The sequence below is a fragment of the Eschscholzia californica genome, unplaced genomic scaffold, assembly GCF_041429995.1.
Source record: "Eschscholzia californica isolate CP2 unplaced genomic scaffold, dmEscCali1.0.p SCAF_1, whole genome shotgun sequence".
Lineage (NCBI taxonomy): Eukaryota > Viridiplantae > Streptophyta > Magnoliopsida > Ranunculales > Papaveraceae > Eschscholzia > Eschscholzia californica.
Window position 1 is genome coordinate 10,976,424 of NW_028238198.1, and position 20,082 is coordinate 10,996,505.

Consider the following 20,082-nt stretch of genomic DNA (forward strand, 5'->3'; position numbering starts at 1 on the left):
TGTTATTCTTCTTATTCGGAGGTGGTGGGCGGTGATCGGATGAGAGATGGAGATTAGGAGGTAAAATACAAGCAAGTCGATTTTATTAGACTTAAAACAAGGTTTTTTTCCTAGGTCAAATCTAGATGAGCGAAGTCTTTATTAGCTCGGACACTGTTTAGGATGTCCCAAAACCACGACCCAAATTTGTCTGGAAATATTGACTAATCGAGTCTTTCTTCTTGTGCTCATACCTAGTCTCGGCCCATGACATGTTGGGAGCACTAGAATGCATTAAAAAAAACTTGTGTTTATGCCTAGTTATTTCTTCTCTGCTCGCATCATGATGGAGCTCGACTCCATTTGATAGAGCTCGACTCCATTTGATAGAGCTCAGGCCATGATACAATCCCTGTTATTGGAGCCCCATGTGGATGGGGTTTTGGGTTCTGGTAATTGTGATTAACTTTCTCATTTTTCTTCCTCTCGGAATTTATTTCATTTTCAATTTTGGCTCAAGGAAAACCTAATAAACAAAATTCAACTGGATTTGACAACTTGCATAATTATCCAAGAACTAAACAAGAATGCAAAATGCAAACACAATAACAATAATATTCCTAATTAAACAATCTAGCTTATTTGCCATTTAATTTAATTTAAATTAACATCTGATGAATACACATAATTGGGTCTTTGACCAATATATACAATGAAATTAAAACACTAATTATTCATAAGGGTACCACATAATCCAATTTTTAATTTTTCCATTTTGAAAACAATCAGGATAATAATAAATACCATCATTTCTAATACTCCAATAACCTATTGGACATGGGATTTGTGGAGCACCTTTTCCATTATAAATACTAAAATCTCTTTTCTTATTTCCCCAACTCACTAAGCAATCATAATATGTACCGAAAATACTCGGTATAAATTTCCATGTTGTTGTATCACCATTTTCCAGAACTTTGTCGACAACTATCATCTCTCCTGTTTTGCACAAAACATTCGCTTCTTTTCCTTCCTCTAACTGATTTTTTAACATTATCGTTCGTTTAAATGTAAATCTTTGTAAACGTGGAGAACTTGTTGAATTTTTAAGTGAAGAACTTGTTGAATTTTTAAGTGAAGAACTTGTTGAATTTTTAAGTGAAGATACCTCTGAAAATAATGCCATGAAAACTGCTATCTTGATGATCATACCAATGTTTCTCTGCCATGTTTTAGTATTGGCCATGGTGGTGGTGGTGGAGGGAGTGGTGATGAGTGGTGGTTGATTTAGGTGGTGTTTAAATAGGCATTGGGGTAACTAATAGTTTTTCTGTAAATCTAACAAGATACTATAAATAGGTAACAACTTGAGAATTTGGGTTGTCTAAATAGTTGGAGTTTGTTATTGTTAATAACCAAAACAACTATTATAGAGGCTTCCATTGCTCAATTCAACACCCCACGCCCTGTTGACACAACGGCGCACATAAATCTAGCGTGGTACTGTAAGATTTTTTTTTTGTTGAAAGATATTGTAAGACAATATGAGTTCAACTACAAATATCGTATTCTAACTATTTCTAACATTTAAGTTCTCGGTAAAGTACTTTCCGACACTAAGAAAGCTAATCGATGTCATTTGTCACTGCACTATTCTTTCTAGATTTTGCATTCACAACATTTTTGTAAGAACTATCTTAGAATGGCGTTCCTCTCCAAAATAGTGTTACAACCTAGGAGCCTAAATAGAGAATGGGCGACCGTACCCAGCTCACAAGAAAGCGGTGTTGTGTAGAGGACCCATAGAATGGATTGATGTTGTACCTGATATAGACTTTAAATGTGTGTGTGTTTTGGATTCACCTAAGTTTAGAGATAATATCAAATAAATTCATAGTGAACTGATATCGAACACAAAATTATTATATTAACTAGGAACAAATATGTGAATGTATATAAAAAGAATAAAGGAAATTAACACTCAAGTAAGTTAGTTATCGATATTTTTTTCGTTTTTTATTCCCATGATCAAGTATACAGGATTTTATTCTTAATGAAAACTCCAAGAGCCCAATCAAAAGCCTGTGACATTTACTAAGTTCAGGCACACACTCACGATAATCAAGACTCTGATCGTTATCCCAAACAATATGAAACTATTACATCCCTCTCTACTTAGCGACGAATCATCCTCATTTTTGATGTCGTCTATTATACTAGAAACCTCGACTGTTACTAGTACTGTCCCACCACCGAAATCAAACCCAATGATTACATAATTGTGTTCCAAGCGAAAGTTCCACGAGCCTTCTTAAAATAGTTCAACAATTTCAAAGTTTTGAGTACGCACTTATAACCCATACATCGGACAATCTAGACATGTCAAAGTACCTTTGGTGAGTTTGTGTTTTCAAATGACCCCCAAATATGGGTGCTTCGATAGACAACTCGTCATTTTACTCTTCTCGTTCCACAGATTTGGGCAGTCCGAAAGCAATCAGACCGGACCAAATCTGTACTTCCCTTGAACACCACCACGGATCTAATTTACCATTTGCGCCTCTCTACGGTCTCCATCGTCAAAGGGCCTTTTATTACGACTAGTGACTGCTACCAAAGGGTCTGAATTCGCGGAAAGAAAACTGGCGGTTCTTCAATTTCCCAACAAAAGATCCTTTCTTCATTCACATTCATTCCGATTTCCTTCTCCACTTAAACCCTAGAAATTTAGGGTTTAGTTATCATACAAGATTTTATATGGTTTTGATAAATTGGAAGTAATATTAGTCAAGGTTTCAGCTGAAGATGAAATGAAGCGCGTTTTTGATGAAATCTCCGACGACGAGTGGGAGAAACACTCGGATTTTAAGCCGGAGAGGATTCTCAATAAAGTAAAATCTCCTCCTCAAATAGAATCGTTTTCTTATGGCTCGAAGAAAAGTGAAATTCCTGAGGTTATTGTAAGTAGTGATGATGATGTTCAAATTGCTCAAGATACTGATGATGATTTAGGAATTTCTGAAGATTTAGAAGATGAAGTTGTAATTGCTGAAAATTTAGAAGATGATGATGTTGATATAACGGAAACTCGTGTTCCGACAAATAGAGGTCGGAGATTTGTTGTTGACGAAGATAGCGACGATGATTTTGCGGAAGTGTTTGAAATTCCGGCAAATGAAGAAGACGAAGATGATGTCGTTGGCAAAGCTTTGCAGAAATGTGCAAAAATATCGGTGGAGTTGAGGAAAGAGCTTTATGGTTCATCAATGGCGTCGTGTGATAGATATTCCGAAGCTGAATCTTCTTCTGTGAGGATTGTTACTCAGGTAAAGTTATAATTTTGCATTCAAGTTCATTTCTTTTCATGGGGTTAGGTTATTAATCTGGTTTGTATTTGTTCAGGATGATATTAATGCTGCTTGTGCATCGAAAGATTCGGATTTTCAACCAATACTTAAACCATACCAACTTGTTGGTGTCAATTTTCTCCTTCTTTTAAACAAGAAAAACATTGGTGGAGGTATTTTGTTTATTTAGTACCACTTACATATTGTTCCTTCATGTGAAAGACTACATTTTTGGTCCTCAGTATAGAAGTAAAGTTAAGTTTATGGATGCTAACCCTCATTATAGCTAGCAGAAATTTTATATGAATAGTTCACTTACATATGGGTAGAGAAGTAAGATCATCTAATGAACTTTGGCTGTTCATTTGGGATAAAGTTTTTCCATAACTGTACTCTCAGTTTATTAGAATTCACATATATTACTCATTCTTAATTAGTTTATGGAGGATGAAAAAGAAAGGAGATGGAAATAACACTAGAGAGAAAAGTAAAGAGGAATGAAAGATCACATGGGGAGGGAAATAATGCAGGAAGTCTGGAGCGGGATCTAAAGAGTAAAGAGGAACGAAAGAAAACATGTAGATGGAAAAAAGATACGTAGGCAGTGTAGTGCAATTAGCAAGTTTTTGGACTCAGTTTGGCCTTGGGGGTACCTAGAGGTGATCATGAAGTTAACCGATTAGGTAGCCAGAACCGAGATTCGGCGAGTTGAGGGGAGTTAGACATGTACCTGAGTTAGTGACCAACGATTTACTAAGTTTTGGCTGGTCTATAGTCGTTATATGCGTCAGGGCTGCTAGGCTACTGAGTTTCTAATTCTTACTGTTCATGTTTTACTCCCACTCTTGTTGGTGTTGTTTTACCTTAGGACTTACGAGGCATTGGCCATCTTTACCTTATGACTTACTACAAAAAAGAAATAATCTCATTGTAATAATATTATATACATATTAAAACTTAATAATTATGTTTGTAGTTACATAAATTAAATCTAGCAGCGGGAACTGTAATAGAAAAAAAGCACATAGGAGATACTTGGTTACTAGGAATCTAAGAATATAGAACCTCTTTTCCTACGTTTTCTATAATGCTGTACTGATGCGACACATCTGAGCCCATGTTTGGCCGTGAGCCTCCTTGTTGGTTTACATCTCTACCAAAGTTCAACAACCATCTCAAAATTCTAAAAAGTGTTGCATAGTGAGAAGCTTTAAAAGACAACTTATTGGTTTGCTTAGTCATGTTTCTATTCATGTAGAATCATTGTAAGAGAAGCATTTTATTTGTTTATTGTGTAAAGAGTAAAAGAAGAAATGTTGTTTATAGCTATAACACCTAAGATACTTAGTCAGGGATTAAATTTGTTTCAGAGCATAAAATAGCTAGTTATATTGGTCAACTGGGGACTGTGGATCAGTCAATCTATTGTCATTTATGAATGATAAGGTTGTATCTTGCTTTAACTGAAACATAATGGCATCCAAGTACCTCCTCTACGTTCTAGCACATTCCAAACTCTTTTTGAGAAGGAACACGTGTCATTTCTTAGCTCTTCTTTTCTAAATTTAATGAGAGTTGTAAAAGTTCTATTAGAGTAGCTTAGGTGGAATCTACGAGTTCACTTATATCTTTTCTTGTGCAGCCATCTTGGCCGATGAGATGGGGCTTGGTAAAACCATCCAGGTATGCTGGGCCTTCATATACTTTCCTATCTGATTCGTAAATTAATAAATTATGGATTCACGAATTTTGATTAAGTTGTTGTGTAATAATGTCATTTTCTGGCAGGCTATCACATACTTAACTCTGTTGAAACATCTAGGCAATGATTATGGACCCCATTTAATTGTCTGCCCTGCTTCTCTTTTGGAAAATTGGGAAAGAGAGTTGAATAAATGGTGCCCATCTTTTTCTGTATTGCAATACCATGGGGCTGGAAGAGCGGCACATTCAAAGGAGTTGAGCGTTATTGCCAAGGCTGGTTTGCCTCCTCCATTTAATGTGCTTTTAGTTTGTTACTCACTCTTTGAGCGACACAGGTTTTTCTCAACTGTTTTACTTCTCTTGCATTACCTTAACTTGTGTTTGATAGCAAGGAAGTCATTTCCATGGAAATATGCTCATACCTACTAGTTCCGTAGGAACAATTTCTTCCAGGCAGCAAATAAATTTATTAACATCACACTTCTCGTCACACTATTAAGTTAATGGTTTTACAAATTACACTTCTACGTAAAAAATATGGCAACCAAAACAATGGGAACTGCTAATTTCTCTAAAGCTTGCCCATTTTCATGGAAATGAAGTCTACAACAAAAACCTTGATTGTATCTTTGGTGTGAGTCAGTGAGTGTAATTCTTTGGAGTGCAAACACTTGTTTTACAGTGCCCAACAGAAGGATGACCGCAAAGTGCTGAAGCGTTGGCGATGGAGTTGTGTGCTGATGGATGAAGCTCATGCTTTGAAGGATAAAAACAGTTATAGGTGGAAAAACCTAAAGGCTGTTGCGCATAATGCAAAACAGCGTCTTATGCTGACAGGGACACCACTCCAAAATGATCTACATGTAAATTGTTGAGAAACTCCCTCTTTTAAGTTTGCTGCAAAAATTGAAAAGTTATGGTTAGAAATCATGAACCTTTAGTTCCAATAAAAATGTGAAATCAACCAAGACGAAGAGTTTTTGAATCTCCTCATTTTCAAGATGTTAACCATCAAGCCTCTCATGATACGAGTTTTGCCTGTTTTACTTCCATTACAAACTGAGTATGTCAGTTCTTACTGCATGCTATCCAGCTCTAGGGGTGGGAATTTTGCCCATGAGCCCGAACCCGCCCACGGGCACCCGAGCCCAACGATGACCATGGACGCCCGCGCCCGTCTCGGGCACAACCCGCCCAGCCCGCCAAATTTTAGTGGACGGGCATGGGTTAAAACCTCTACCCGCGCACCCGCCCATGCCCGCACCCACTTAACCTCACCCAATGATAACCAACCAAATTACATCAACTTTATGGGTTGATGAAGCCCCAGCTGTCTATGTTGCTAGGCTTAGTTGAGATGGTAAACAATATGCTTAAGGGAAATCACACGAACCCAATATATTGCTTTGCAATGGCCCAAGAGAATTCTTAGTAGAATACTGAAGTAGTCTTTGGCTTTGAGGGAACAAAGAGTGGGGTAAGTTTATATTATATCTCATGAGAATTCTTCATTAGTTTTCGATGTGAGATTAAATTCCCAAAAGGAACAACACAAATAATGTTTAGTTTTAATCTCACATTGTCTCTTTAGAATCAGGAATGGTGTTTCCAGATTCTATAAAAAAAAGAGGAAAAAGTGATTTTTTTTTCAAGTCATGAGATTACCCGCTACCGCCCGCCCATACCCGAATTACCCGAACTTCTTAATGGGCTTGGGCGGGTAATGAGCAAGGCGAATTTCAAAATTGCCCGCCCACTTAACCCGCTTACCCTAATAGCCATTGAAAATTTGTGCCCGACCCGCCCAGCCCGATGCTTCAAGTGCCCATGGACGCCCATACCCGCCCAATTCCCACCCCTATCCAGCTCCAATGGACTAAATGTTGCTAATATTTTGTATAATACCATTCTTTCCCTGCATGTGGCTATTGGGTGAAATCCTTTACCAGCACACTAAGTTTAATAGCTAGCACATGTAAAATTAACAGAGTAATGTGCAGGAACTGTGGTCATTGTTGGAGTTCATGATGCCTGATCTCTTTGCAACTGGAGATGTGGACCTGAAAAAACTATTAAATGCCGAAGACCGAGTGTTGATTGCTCGTATAAAGTCCATTTTAGGACCGTTTATTTTGAGACGCCTAAAGTCTGATGTGATGCAACAACTCGTCCCAAAAAATCAGCGGGTATGTAAATTACTGTTTTATAGATGTCATCGACTGTTAATTTGTTAGGTCTTTGAGATGCCTATCTGCACCCTTAAGTTCTCTTCAGATTGTTATATGTCAGTTCTGATAGAATAAGTACTTTAGGTTGAATATGTATTCATGAAACCGAAGCAAGATGATGCCTATAGAGAAGCTATTGAAGAGTATCGTGCAGCTTCTCAAGCTCGACTGGCGAAGGCTTCTCAGCTTACCGTCCCAAATAGTATTGTTGGAGTTCTTCCACAGCGTCAAATTTCTAACTATTTTGTTCAACTCCGCAAGGTGCTGGTTTGGATTTATCTGTCTTACATATAAGAAAGAGTATTGTGAACTATTCATATCATTCTCTTTCCTAAAGATCTTATTTGTTTCTTTGTTTGTTATTAATTTTGTATGTTCTTATCTCAGATAGCAAATCATCCTTTACTAGTGAGACGCATTTACAGTGACAAAGATGTTGTTCGTTATGCTAGAGTACTGCACCCAAAAGGTGCATTTGGCTTTGAATGTACCGTAGAAAGGGTAATTGAGGAACTTAAGAGTTATAATGACTTCTCCATTCACAGGGTAATTTTCGTTTACTGATCAACTACTTTCTCATTTCTTAGTATAATAGTTGACTTTGTCCATTTTATAGGAAAGCGAGATCTGGCTTGCCTTGACCTTTGTTTGCCGTAGTTGTTTATGATCATATATGATCTGCTAGATGCATCTCATCATCGGAAATTGAACATGCTGGCCTTAAAATTCGAAGGGCATCACACGTGATCAGACTAGGAATCATATCCCAATTTTTGAGAGGGAAAAAAATCTTTTGTTATGGTTTGACATGATTGATAATAATTTGCTTTCTTGGAAAAATAAAAATAAAGCTTAAAATGATAAATAAAATACAATATAATCCTCGGATACTCTTGGAAATGGCAGGAATATTACATTCACAAACTCAATTAGCCAAAATCTGAGAACCTGCGAACTGTATGAAAGAAGTATTAAAAGAGAAACAAAAAAATGGGAAGAGAAAGGAAGAAAGAAAAAGAGCAGACTGAAGTTATCTAATTTATGAATGCATTCTAATCATTTACCTGATGAAAACTGTATTTTCTTTTCCAATTAACATATTGCAGCTTCTGGTGTCGTATTTTGGTGTTGGAGCGAAAGGAACTCTTGAAGATGAACATGTACTCCTTTCAGCAAAATGCCTGGTACGTAAAAAAAAAAAAAAAAAAAACAATGTTTCAAGATTTATACCACTTCGATTAACAATTAAAAAAGGTGTGTAACCTGGAATCTCTTTCTTACTTTGAAGCTGCTTTCCTATGTTCATTCTGCAGACATTAGCTAAACTTCTTCCGTCACTGAAGAAAGATGGGCACAGAGTTTTGATTTTCAGCCAATGGACCTCTATGCTTGATATCTTAGAGTGGGCTTTAGATGTCATTGGTGTGACATATAGACGCCTTGATGGAAGGTACTACTGAACTTCTGCTGCTTGACATAAAATACAAATTAGCTTTGTTTTTTTAATTTCTTCATATTTTAAAATTTGTTGGAACTAGGACCAATTATTTTGTTATTTACGATTCAGGTGTCTTCATTATCGTATATATGATTTCAGAACTGTATAGATCTTGAAACATGACTTCCAACTTGCATGGTTTTGTATCGTTCTCTTTCCAAGGGTTGGTGAAACTGTTGGAACCTTGAGCTTGTTTTGAGTGCTAAGTGGAACTTTAAACTTTCTTTAAAAACTGATGAAAGTTTGAATGTGTTTCCTTTCTTCATGTTTTACTCTTCATTTCTTATTAGTATAACATATATGAAGTTATATCAGACATTGACTGGTCTGCTCCTCTTCTGCTACGATTTTGGCTTTCCCTTTAGTTCATACACTACCCAACAGGATAATGAAACCAATTATTTTTCTCAAAAATTTCTTAGATAAGTTTTCCATGATCTCTTGTATTTCTGATTCTAAGCTTTTCTCACTTTCTTAATGTGTTGTTTTGAGTAAAAGAGGGAGAACCTTTCTAACAACATATCTATCTTCGGCAGCGCTATTACCATTTATTCTTATGTTATGTGACTGTGTTAGAATAGTCCAAGGTCGATATTTGTAATGATGATATCGATGCCATGTAGGTCATTCTCAAACCATGTTAAATTGTTCTAAAACTTTTAACCTCATTTGAAGTATGTTAAAGGTAACAGCAAATAAGAAGTGGTCCAACTAAGTCAGCTTTATGGTCCGAAGTCTTAAATGATTGTGATTTATTTTTTATCAGAACTCTGTATTTTGAGTTGTTATAGTCAGATAAGAATCAGCCATGTGGATTATCATTATCTCCATGAATACCGATGAGTGGTTCTAAGGTACATGTTGACCGGGTGTCAGAACAAGTGGCGTATAAGTTCCCAAACAAAACATTCTACAGCCACGTCATATTGACTGATTTACGGGGAATATTCAGGGTTTCATTTTTCTATACTACATATGTTGTTTCTCGGGAATATCTCTAAATCACTCTCTTATGGCAGTACTCAGGTTTCAGAAAGGCAAAATATAGTGGACGATTTCAACAATGACACTTCTATATTTGCATGCTTGTTATCAACAAGGGCTGGTGGTCAAGGATTGAATTTAACAGGAGCAGATACTGTGGTTATACATGACATGGACTTCAACCCACAAATGGATCGACAGGCCGAAGATCGTTGCCATCGTATTGGGCAAACGAAACCTGTCACCATATACAGGTATATAAACTCTTCCTCTCCAAAACAGATATTGCTTTCATAGTTGCAGAATGTCTACATCTTAGGTCCTACTTTTATTCACGCTGGACTTGTATTTGTAAGTTTCGAAGTCGGTATTCGATTTAGACATAGAAATTGTTAGCTACTGTAAACATAAGAATATTCTTTGACCTTCCAAAATAAAATCAAATATACTAGCCTTGCATGTAAATACCAATCACAGTCGTAATTCCGAAACGGCACTTACAATATCCATATTACTTATTCTCATAAGCCATTTAGAACTCAAGTTTTATCGTGTAAATGTAATTTTCAGACTTGTGACGAAGGAAACCGTAGATGAGAACATTTATGAGATAGCAAAGAGAAAACTGGTTCTTGATGCTGCAGTCCTTGAGTCTGGCGTGGAAATGGATAATGAAATAGACATGCCTGAGAAGACTATGGGAGAGATACTTTCAGCGATCTTGCTACGGTAAAGATACTTTATGCTTCGAAAGATCGATAAGTATATTTGACCATACATAATACTCATTCGTGGTTCAAATTTTTTAAAATATGAATTTTCAAAGAACTGATTTCTAAGATGGTAGAAAGATCAAGTGAAAGCAGGAAGGAAAGACAGTGGTATGTTAAAGATAGACAGGTAGAGATACCAAAGTAATCTTAGGCTCCTAGCATGTGCAATTGTTGCTGTAATTCTCACATTGTTTTACTATTATACTGGAGTCTGAATTCGTATCATTGGATTAGTCGATGCGATAAACTATTAGGAGTAGCAGTAGGGACTTGTGTTTTCGTCAATAGATTTTAGTTTATAGTACAATATTGGTACCTCAAAGGGGTTAAATTGTTCTGTATGAATGAAATATTTGTATTTGATCAATTCTAGTAAGGCACTTCTAATCAAAATTGAGGAATGGTTATTAAATTCTGACTAGTTGTTTCTTCTAGTTTCTGGTGACTATTTTGATTTACACCTGAAAATGGCATTCTTTCAGATGCAAATTTATTCTGAATATAAAGATGAATTCATGGGTGATTGTAGAACATATCTGAACCGTTTTATGTATTAGGAGGCATTTTTATAAGCGTTCGTCTACCTTTAATGCAAAAGGGTACCATTGGCACCCTAAAGCCTTGGTTGCCGAGACCATTTCACCCAGTTACTTCAGAGATGGCCGACTCTAGGGCGCGTAGCCAAGTTGGAGGTGTGTATAGATTTCCCATTTTGTTACACCTTGGAGCATTTGGGCTTGCCGTATGGACCATATAAGATTAAATCCCGTAGGTAATACAATGTTTCGAATACTTCCTTGGCCGAAGATGGTAAACTAGCTGATTGTTGAAACATGAGTTAGCAAAATAGACTAATAAATACGTCGAGGTGGAATCGTTTATAAGCTAACTAATGGTGTGTTTGGATGGCGGAATTATGAATCCGCGAATTCATGAGTCATTTGGATTCATGAATCCAAGTAATATTTTTTGGCTTGTTTGGCAACTAAGAATCCTATGATTTATTATTATTTGAGTATTTTTAAACGTCTTTAGAAAAAATATGATTTTTGAAAAAAAACAATAATTTTGAAAAAAAATAATGATTTTGTAGAAGGAAATAATTTTTTGTTGATTTTAAGTTTGAAATTTAGGTTCATTAATCCAAAATCCTTGCAAATCCTAGGAGGTAGGGTGGAATTTTGATCCAATACAAGTTTTGGAATTAGGAATCCTTACGATTCAAGAGTCCTAGGATTCTTGGTAGCCAAACAGACCAAGGATTCATAATTCATACCAAATTTCACTTTTGATAAGAATCCTACTTAAGAATCCTACTTAAGAATCCTGCAACCAAACACACCATAAATATATTATTCATCAAAATATTAGACACATGACGCACAAAGGCTGGTGTCTCTTTGGAAAACAAATCATGTATAGTTTTGACTTATGTAAAGAGTTGTCTTTAATTATCATTCAGGTCATTTTGAATTTGTTTTTGTTCAAAAAATACCCTCTACATATCAACCTAGATTAGTTTGTCTTCTCATTTTGATGGTGGCCGATTCATTCTTCTTTCCCTTCCTCCATTTCTTATTCTTTCCATTTCTAATGACGAGTATCTTTTCGTTCAATAAAGGAACTTATTTCAATTGAGTTTGGAACTCTGAACAGACTGCTGATGATAAGTCTGAGAAAAGCAAGGACGACGTCAAGACAATTGACACGTATTTCAGTTCGGATATTTTTTTTTTTGAACTGTCAGCATGTTTCGAATCCTTGACTTCTATAGTAGAAGATTGAACCTCTTATCACTTCAACTAAGGATTGTTGGGTCGGAGTTCGGGTTTGATTTATGGTTAAAGCATGTAAAAGGTTGAACATACCTTATTTAAAGTCACATTTTTGGGAGTTTTTTTAGTAGTGGACCTGCTGACAGGAGAGAGATTGATATGAAACTTCAAATCGTGTGGGATGATTTTGTGTCTCCAAACACATCCCTAAGTCACATGCAATAAAACATGGAAAGAAAAGCTGATTTCCAAAAGACAGAATACAGAAAATCTCTCTTTCTTCCATGGATGTGGTATCCAATGCAACAGCCTTTATTAACAGCAAATCTAAAATGTCCTATCATTGCATTGATCCTATTGTATCATTTCTACCAACAGATGACCAACTTTATTAAACAGGAAGTGCAGAAATGACTCAAATTGTATATTTTAGACTATAGTTTCTCAAGTGAAACCTTACGACTCTCACCTAGCCCCTATAAAATAAGACAACGAAGCACCCGGTACATATAAAAAAAGAATTTGACCCAAGTGATACGTTGTCTCAAACTGGTTAAGTTCCACCACTCCGAATGTAAAGCTATTTCACTTCCTTTTATTTGTCCACTAAATTGCGAAAGGCAAAGTCATTGAGCGAAATTCTCTCATAAACTCCGACTGATTAATCTTGATCGAACATAAAAGTTGAATAACTGAAATGATTCTCAATCCCCAGCAAAAAGTGGGACAAATAACTCCAAAAAGCGGTCACAACTGAACATTGAACAAGTGAATTCTCTGTCATTTCGTCCACTCTCTTGCAAATGTTGCACTTATTGACTAACAAGAGACCACGTTCCGCTAAAGGGTGCCTCTGAAGGCACCTTGTCCTTTTGCTCGCAGCCCATTTCTCTCTTGACACTCTCCACGGGCCTCATACAGAGTAGTTTGAGGCCCACAAAATGGGGCAGTACGAGGGCACCCGGACTGAACCATATACGTATTGTTCAAGCCCATCATAGATCATGCACAGTCTGAATACCCTCGGGCCCCGGACATCCCCAATCCTTGGGGTGCTAAGGGAAAGGGAGGCCCACGAGTTAAAAGAATGCACGTAGACGACCCTCCACTAAAAGTGTCTATGGCCGGAGTTTTGTGATGAAACTGCATACCTTACAAAAAAGGAAAACCTTTCCGGGAATAACTTTTTCGATCCATATATAGCTTCTTATACGGCAGCACTGAAACCTCTTGTTTGGGTTAGTCCTCCAAATTCCAATTTATCACGAATTTGTCAAAATAAAATAATCACTCGACCTATTGTTTGGGTCACTCCTCATCCAAATAGGTCCTAAACCTTGCTCTTGTTTGGGTTATGTAAAGGATTTTTGAGTGAGAGGCCCAAAAAATGGAGGGTAAATAAGCATTATCCCCAGCCCAAAAAAAAAAATTAGAACCCAGTCCAAATTGTCAGGACAGCTCACAGTTTTCTGGTTTTTATTTTATTTATCCCTCTTTTACCCCTCATCGGGAAAGTTCTGTGTTTTCTAACAATCTGACGGACGACAGCGAAGCAATTAATTCCCCGTACATGACGTCATGTCAGAGAAACATTCAGATTTTCCGAAAATTCAAAAATGGCGCCATTTTTTGACGAAATTTCAGCCAATTTTTTTGGATCCCTCCCATTATATTTTGTTTCAACTCCTTCTTTCTTCTTATTTATACATCCAAAAATCTTCTTCATCATTCTTATTTTGTTTTTCACATTTTATCTTCTTCATCTCTTTCAATCTCTAAAAACATAATTTTCTTTTCTTTCTCTCTCTAAAAGTTTTATTTTCTTATTTTTGGATGTTCATCATTCTTTTTTGTTTCACATTTTATTTTCTTCAGCTCTTTCAATCTCTAAAAACATCAATTTTCTGTTCTTACTCTCTCTAAAAGTTTTATGTTCTCATTTTTTGGTGTTCATCATTCTTATTTTGTTTCACATTTTATCTTCTTCATCTCTTTCCATCTCTAAAAACATTAAAATTTTCTGTCTTTCTCTCTCTAAAAGTTTTATGTTCTTATTTTTCTTCTTCATCACTCTTATTTGTTTCATATTTTATCTTCTTCATCTCTAAAAACATCAACGTACATAACCAAATGTCCAGTGCACAGAACCATTTCCGGTACAGGAGAAAATTCCCAGTTCAAAAGTGTCCAGTACTAAACCAAATGGCCAGTACATAGAACAATTCCCGGTGCACAAGAAAAATCCCCAGTACAAAAATGTCTAGTACATAACTAATTGGCGAGTACACAGAACAATTCCCGGTACACAAGAAAATTCTCACTACAAAAATTTCTAGTACATAACCAAATGGCTTGTACACATAACAATTCCCGGTACACAAGAAAATTCCCAGTACAAAAATGTGTAGTACATATCTAAAAAATGACCATTACACTAAATAGTTCCCGGTACACAAGAAAATTTCTTTATACAAATCAATGAAATACTACCAAAAATGAAGAAATTTGTTGACATTGGAAAGAGATCAAAAATAAATCTGGAAACAAATAACGAAATTTGTTGAGATTGGAGAGAGAAATATGTGTGGGAGAAAATAAAAAAGAAATAAGAAATAAATCTGGAAAAAAGAACGAAAATGGCAAGTTGGTAAATTTTGTAATGGCAATTCTGTAAATTCGTGGAAAGTACAAGGTTTAATGTCAGGTGCGTCAGACTATTTTTCAAAAAAATTCGCATTTCCCGGGAATTTTTTGGTGGCAATTTTGTGAATTTATGGAAAGTACACAGTCTGATGGGAGGCGTGTCAGATTATTTGTCAGAAATTTTCGAGTTTCCCGGGAATTTTTCGATGGTCGTTTCGTAAATTTCAAAAAGAAGAAAGGTGTTTCGGAAATTCCACTCCTAGCCTGACTTTTTTGGACCTGCCCCTCATTCTTTATCTGCAGTAGGCCTGATACATATTGTTGGGCTGATTTTGGGCCTTTTGCCCAACCCCTCTTATGTAAAATAACTCAAAAGATATGTAAAACTTAAAGACTTACTAGATGTTAATGAGAAAGTTTTGAGATATATGTCATGTTGAAAGGACAAAAGAGTGCGTTTGAAAGCTAACAGTTAGTGTGTCATTCATGTTGGTGAATGATTGATATTTGTTACATCAACCCTTTATAGAGGAGAGATGACATGACTCATAAGAGGTACATCAACATATATCTAGACCTTCTAGCAGGCTTTTTTCTCTCCATCTCATTTTCCGTCCTATACAACATTATACATTTAAAAATAACAAAGAATCCTATTCTCATCAATATCTCTGCCTATAAAGATTTGAATACTAGTTGTTCGACTCTAACTAGTTCAACAAAAAAAAAAAAAATTGTTGGACTCTAACATTTATAGCGATTTCAATTTTATCAAAATCCAACATTTAAGAAATACAAAGAACTATTTCAATCCAACTGTTTAGATTGTGGTGGTGCATGCTATGTACTAGATGAGCTCCCTAACCATTACTAACGACTTTTACAAGTCCTTCATCTCAAAATAAGAAACTTTGTTGATAATCGGTACAAGGATAATAGTACAAACAATTTCTTTCTTTTTAGAATTGCTAGTAGGCCTTAGACCCTTGACCCTTGTAAACCTCTTACCATACAAGTTAATTTCATTCCCAAATACAATAAAGTAGTTATGTCTTGATAAATAATACAATTAAATTTCATTCCCAAATACAATAAAGTAGTGTGTAATGATATGACATACCACGTCATTTTGAGGCTATATCTTTCACACGAAAATCAGACCGGATAACATTTTCCTTAATATTTTCTATTTGAAAGAGTTCGAAAAAGGAATCTTTTTTTTGGTTGTAATGATATGAGTAAATAGTTTAGCCCGTGAACTCCATGAGGGTTTTTCTGCTTTTATAAATCCAACACCAATTAACTACTCTACATGAATTACCTCCCTTTTATAGAAATTGAAGCATGGAAAAGAAGGTTTTTCTGTTACTCATGACCTGTTTTACTATAAACTTCTCTATCAAAGAGAGACAGTCTCTAGGCATCCTTCCAAGAAAAGTATCAATGGTGGCTCCCACCAATGAATGCCCTAAGCTAAATGTATTTGGTCTCCGGTCGCCATCTCTCACATGCAATATACAGGCAACCACATGCATTCATGTTAATCATCTAACCCCATTTTTATATGAAATTCAGGATGAAGGTTTGTGTAAAGAAAATCCTATAAGTTTAGGTGCTAATCGCTATTGATTCGATGAAATTAAGAGGGAGGGTTTGATGAAATCAGGATTTACCGGAGAGAGAAAAGATGGGTTCTGTGATAAAGCCCAAAGAAGACATGAAATTTTGATTGGTGAGAGAAAAATATTTTTGTAAGAAAAGGGAATAAGAAGTTGGAAATTATATTTTGTGGCCAAATTGTGATCAAAAAGGTGATTTTGGAGGCCAATTTTCTAAAAGGACAAAAAAAGGTAAAAGTTAAATGTTTTAGTTGGTCATATTATAGGAATAGTTGGAACTAACACCTATTCCGTATTCCAATTACTTCGAGTTCATCTAAGGCATACATGTATTTAGAAGTCTTTAGTTAGAAGAGATGTTGTATACGCCCCTAAGAAGTTATACAGATAGTATATGTTGTGTTTACAAAATTCTATAGTTTCTTTTCGGAAAAGTGCGATGCAAATAATTTAAAGAAAAATTATTTTAGAAATGTGTTAGGTACACCAAAGTGATATTATTTTGAAAAATATGAAAAACATAAAATTAATGAAAGAGAATAAAAGAATAAAATAGAGAGGAGATAATTAATTTTTGGGTAATAAAATAATAATAAATTTATTCTTGAGAAAAAGAAAGGATAAGAGGATGATGGCATGGGGTGGTGTTCTTTGTTCTAATTAGCCGGCAAGGATTCCTCTCACGAGTTTGAGTTTTTAGTGGGACCCACATTTCTGTTAATGGGGTCCAGTGACACGTCGACACCGTGAGAGACGGGGAATCTTTACAAACCGCAAGGATCATCTGATGATGATGATAAAATAGAAAGGACAATCTTTCTCTGCTAATTTCTCCCTTAAACAGGCAAGCCCAAATATTATATGTGTACCTCTCTCTCTCTCTCTACACACCCACCACTATGTATGCAAAATTCTCTCACCACTGTTTCATTTAGTACACTGTCCACTCATTCAACTATTACAGTACTTGTAGGCCAAGTTGGTGTGCATGAATAGAATTAGATTATTAGAAATCGTATTTTGTAACGATATTGTCTACGCAGTAACGTATTAGGTCCAATATGATATAATTTTCTCATAGGGAAGAATATCGAAGTTAGGAGATGGGTGATTTTGTGATATCTTTTTCTTGTTGTTGTCTATCAGATAATTAAAAGGACAAAATCAATCTCTACTAATCTTATTTTAAACTGAACTCAAACAATAAACTAATGGGATCATCATAAATCACACTATGACGGTGTTATTTGTAATAATCATGAGTTTACATTCGTGTGTCAGAGCTGTCCGTTTTGGAAGCTGTATGGTATTAGGGTGTATAAAACGTTGTAGTCAAATGTACTAGTTGGTTAAGTACTGTTGTAGTAGAAGTACTTTTGATTTAATAAAATAAACTATGAATTATAATTGACAAAATTGTCGTTTATAAATAAAAACAATCAAAAAGGTAGTTTGATTACATAATTAACAACAAGACTACACAACCCGCCTTTTGGGACTCCCACTTAAACCACCTGTGAGATAAATAAGGGATTCTCTCTCCACGTGACTCAACATGTGACAGGAGAGAAGCGGTTCAATTGAGAGTCCCAAGAGGCGGGCTGAGTGTACTTTTTTCATAATTAATTTACTTTCATATTTTTATTTTTATTTTCCTATAGAGATGCTTGATTTTTTTCATTATAATTTTAATGATGAGTGACTTGGCAAAAGTGGTAGTAGTCGTGATGGTGGTCATGGTAGTATTGTTGGAGTCTTGGAGATAATGTGATGTAGGCATTGTGGCGGTGGAGGTACGGTGGTGGTGTAGGTATAATGAAAATGTTACTTCGCCTGATAGAAATGGTATTACTACGTAGAAATTGTTGACACCATGCTGACACCACGTACAAATTTTGTTTTATCGAGTCCTTTCAGAACATATTTACCGGGACAAGTAGTATTGTCAAATCTATATAGTGATTACAAGTCCGAGTCTTTCATTTTTTTTTTTTTTTTGAAGGTCTCAGTTTTTCATTTAGCAATATGTTTATATACTCTATAAAGCCTGAATGACTTTACTTGAATGATTAGATTGATATGGTTGGTTACTTGTCGGTCATTGGGTCAATTTTCTCTCTTCCCATTTGATGGTAATTTGAAAGTTGAAACTAACCCTAATAAATTTTGGGACAAGGAGTGGAGTAATAATGGGAAGTGGGCTTCAAACTGGCTTTCATTCTAAGACTACCAAACTTTCTCCTAGAGCACATTTTATATCAAAAAAAAAAAAGTGAGCCCAAGCCTTGTAGACCCTCTCTACCTAGGATCCAAAGCAGCTGCAAGATAAAAATGAAACAAAATAATACACAAATTTGGAATAATTTCTTTTGTATTGGAGATGACTCCTTGTTATCATTTTCCAATGGAATCACTATTGTCCAGACTAAAAAACCCACTAGAAATCTAAACAAAAATTTGTTTAGTTATTAAACTCAAACTTGTATATTATTTGGTTATAAACAACTAATCAAACAAAAATCTAACTAGTCAAATTAGCAATATAATTATTTCCCGAAGATTAAACATAGTACGGATACAAAGATATATATATATATATATATATATATATACTTATATATATATATATGAGACTTATGTTATGAGCTTATGGCTAACCAATTGGAAACTAAAGTCTCAAGAATAGATTTCAATTGGGAATAAGAATCTGAGAAGAAATAAAATGATGCATGTCATTATGATAGCACAAGCATCCAGATATTGTTACACGTACATGGGGGAATCGGATTCCCTTCCAAGAAATTTCATGTAGGGAGGGAGGGATTCACCTTACGCCATGATACTTGAAAAATCAAGATATCCAATATGACCAAATCTTAGAACACTCAAGTAACCATCATCATCCAAAGGTAGAAAGGGGAAATACTATATTTAGATAGGAACTTTTACTTAATCTTTGACATGCTGATTCATTCGGGTAAAAGAAATGGTCTAGATCGTAGTCAAACTTTGAAAAAGTTTTTTAGTGAAACTGAGTCAGTATGTCAAAGATTAAGTAAAATTTTAAGTAATTGTAGCATCTTCCTAAAAAATGTTATATACATAACACACGCGTATAAGAAAGTAAACGAAAGTGAATCGTCACATGCATGTCTAACACGTAGAGACTTGTTAGACTGGCAAAAAAACACGTCTTCCCGTGATCTGGAACATTTGGTGAAAGTCGTCACCAGAAGAAGAACACTTGTGTGTACTTAGAGAGCTACTTTTGGATGTAAACGGACGATTTTAATATTTATAAGTGGCGAAATCTACCGAACTAACTCACCCAAAAAAAACTAAAGCGCGTGCCTCGTGTAAGTGTTGCATGGTGGTTTTAATTGTCCGAGCAAACCTTTTGTTTTTCAATATTTCCACTTTAATTATCGTCTAATTGATATTTTCAAAATCAAGTTGGAGTTTACTTCTGGAGACTGATAAGAATCTTAAAGTCCATCTCTAGGCCAACCAAAGATAAACGTAATACTAATAG

General features: G+C 35.5%; 1 protein-coding gene and 1 long non-coding RNA gene across 3 annotated transcripts; one reads left to right on the plus strand and one right to left on the minus strand.

The window, feature by feature from the left end:
- Positions 1-2,267: 2,267 nt before the first annotated feature.
- ETL1 (SNF2 domain-containing protein / helicase domain-containing protein) lies at positions 2,268-10,925 on the plus strand. 2 transcript variants are annotated; one of them, XM_086643041.1, is made up of 12 exons: positions 2,268-3,305; positions 3,382-3,499; positions 4,969-5,009; positions 5,115-5,365; positions 5,713-5,893; positions 7,031-7,216; positions 7,343-7,519; positions 7,646-7,804; positions 8,365-8,442; positions 8,572-8,708; positions 9,776-9,994; positions 10,311-10,925. In XM_086643041.1, exons 1-12 carry the CDS (start codon positions 2,790-2,792, stop codon positions 10,471-10,473), a joined length of 2,226 nt encoding a protein of 741 aa, XP_086499167.1. In that variant the 5' UTR covers positions 2,268-2,789; the 3' UTR covers positions 10,474-10,925. The 2 variants fall into 2 exon arrangements, 1 of the variants encoding a protein (XP_086499167.1); XR_015225897.1 differs by having other exon boundaries at positions 2,283-3,305; positions 9,783-9,994.
- Positions 8,050-8,676, minus strand: LOC147564071 (uncharacterized). Its single transcript, XR_015225898.1, has 3 exons — positions 8,540-8,676; positions 8,323-8,439; positions 8,050-8,213 (listed from the first exon to the last, which is right to left on the minus strand). It is a non-coding gene; the product is annotated as an uncharacterized LOC147564071 (long non-coding RNA).
- Positions 10,926-20,082: the final 9,157 nt, after the last annotated feature.

Bases quoted from the DNA above. Each gene is read 5' to 3' on its own strand.
- ETL1 (XM_086643041.1), top strand. From the start codon at position 2,790: ATGAAGCGCGTTTTTGATGAAATCTCCGACGACGAGTGGGAGAAACAC. The intron at 7,520-7,645 runs GTGCTGGTTTGG...TTCTTATCTCAG, and splicing joins ATTTTGTTCAACTCCGCAAG to ATAGCAAATCATCCTTTACT. The intron at 7,805-8,364 runs GTAATTTTCGTT...AACATATTGCAG, and splicing joins ATGACTTCTCCATTCACAGG to CTTCTGGTGTCGTATTTTGG.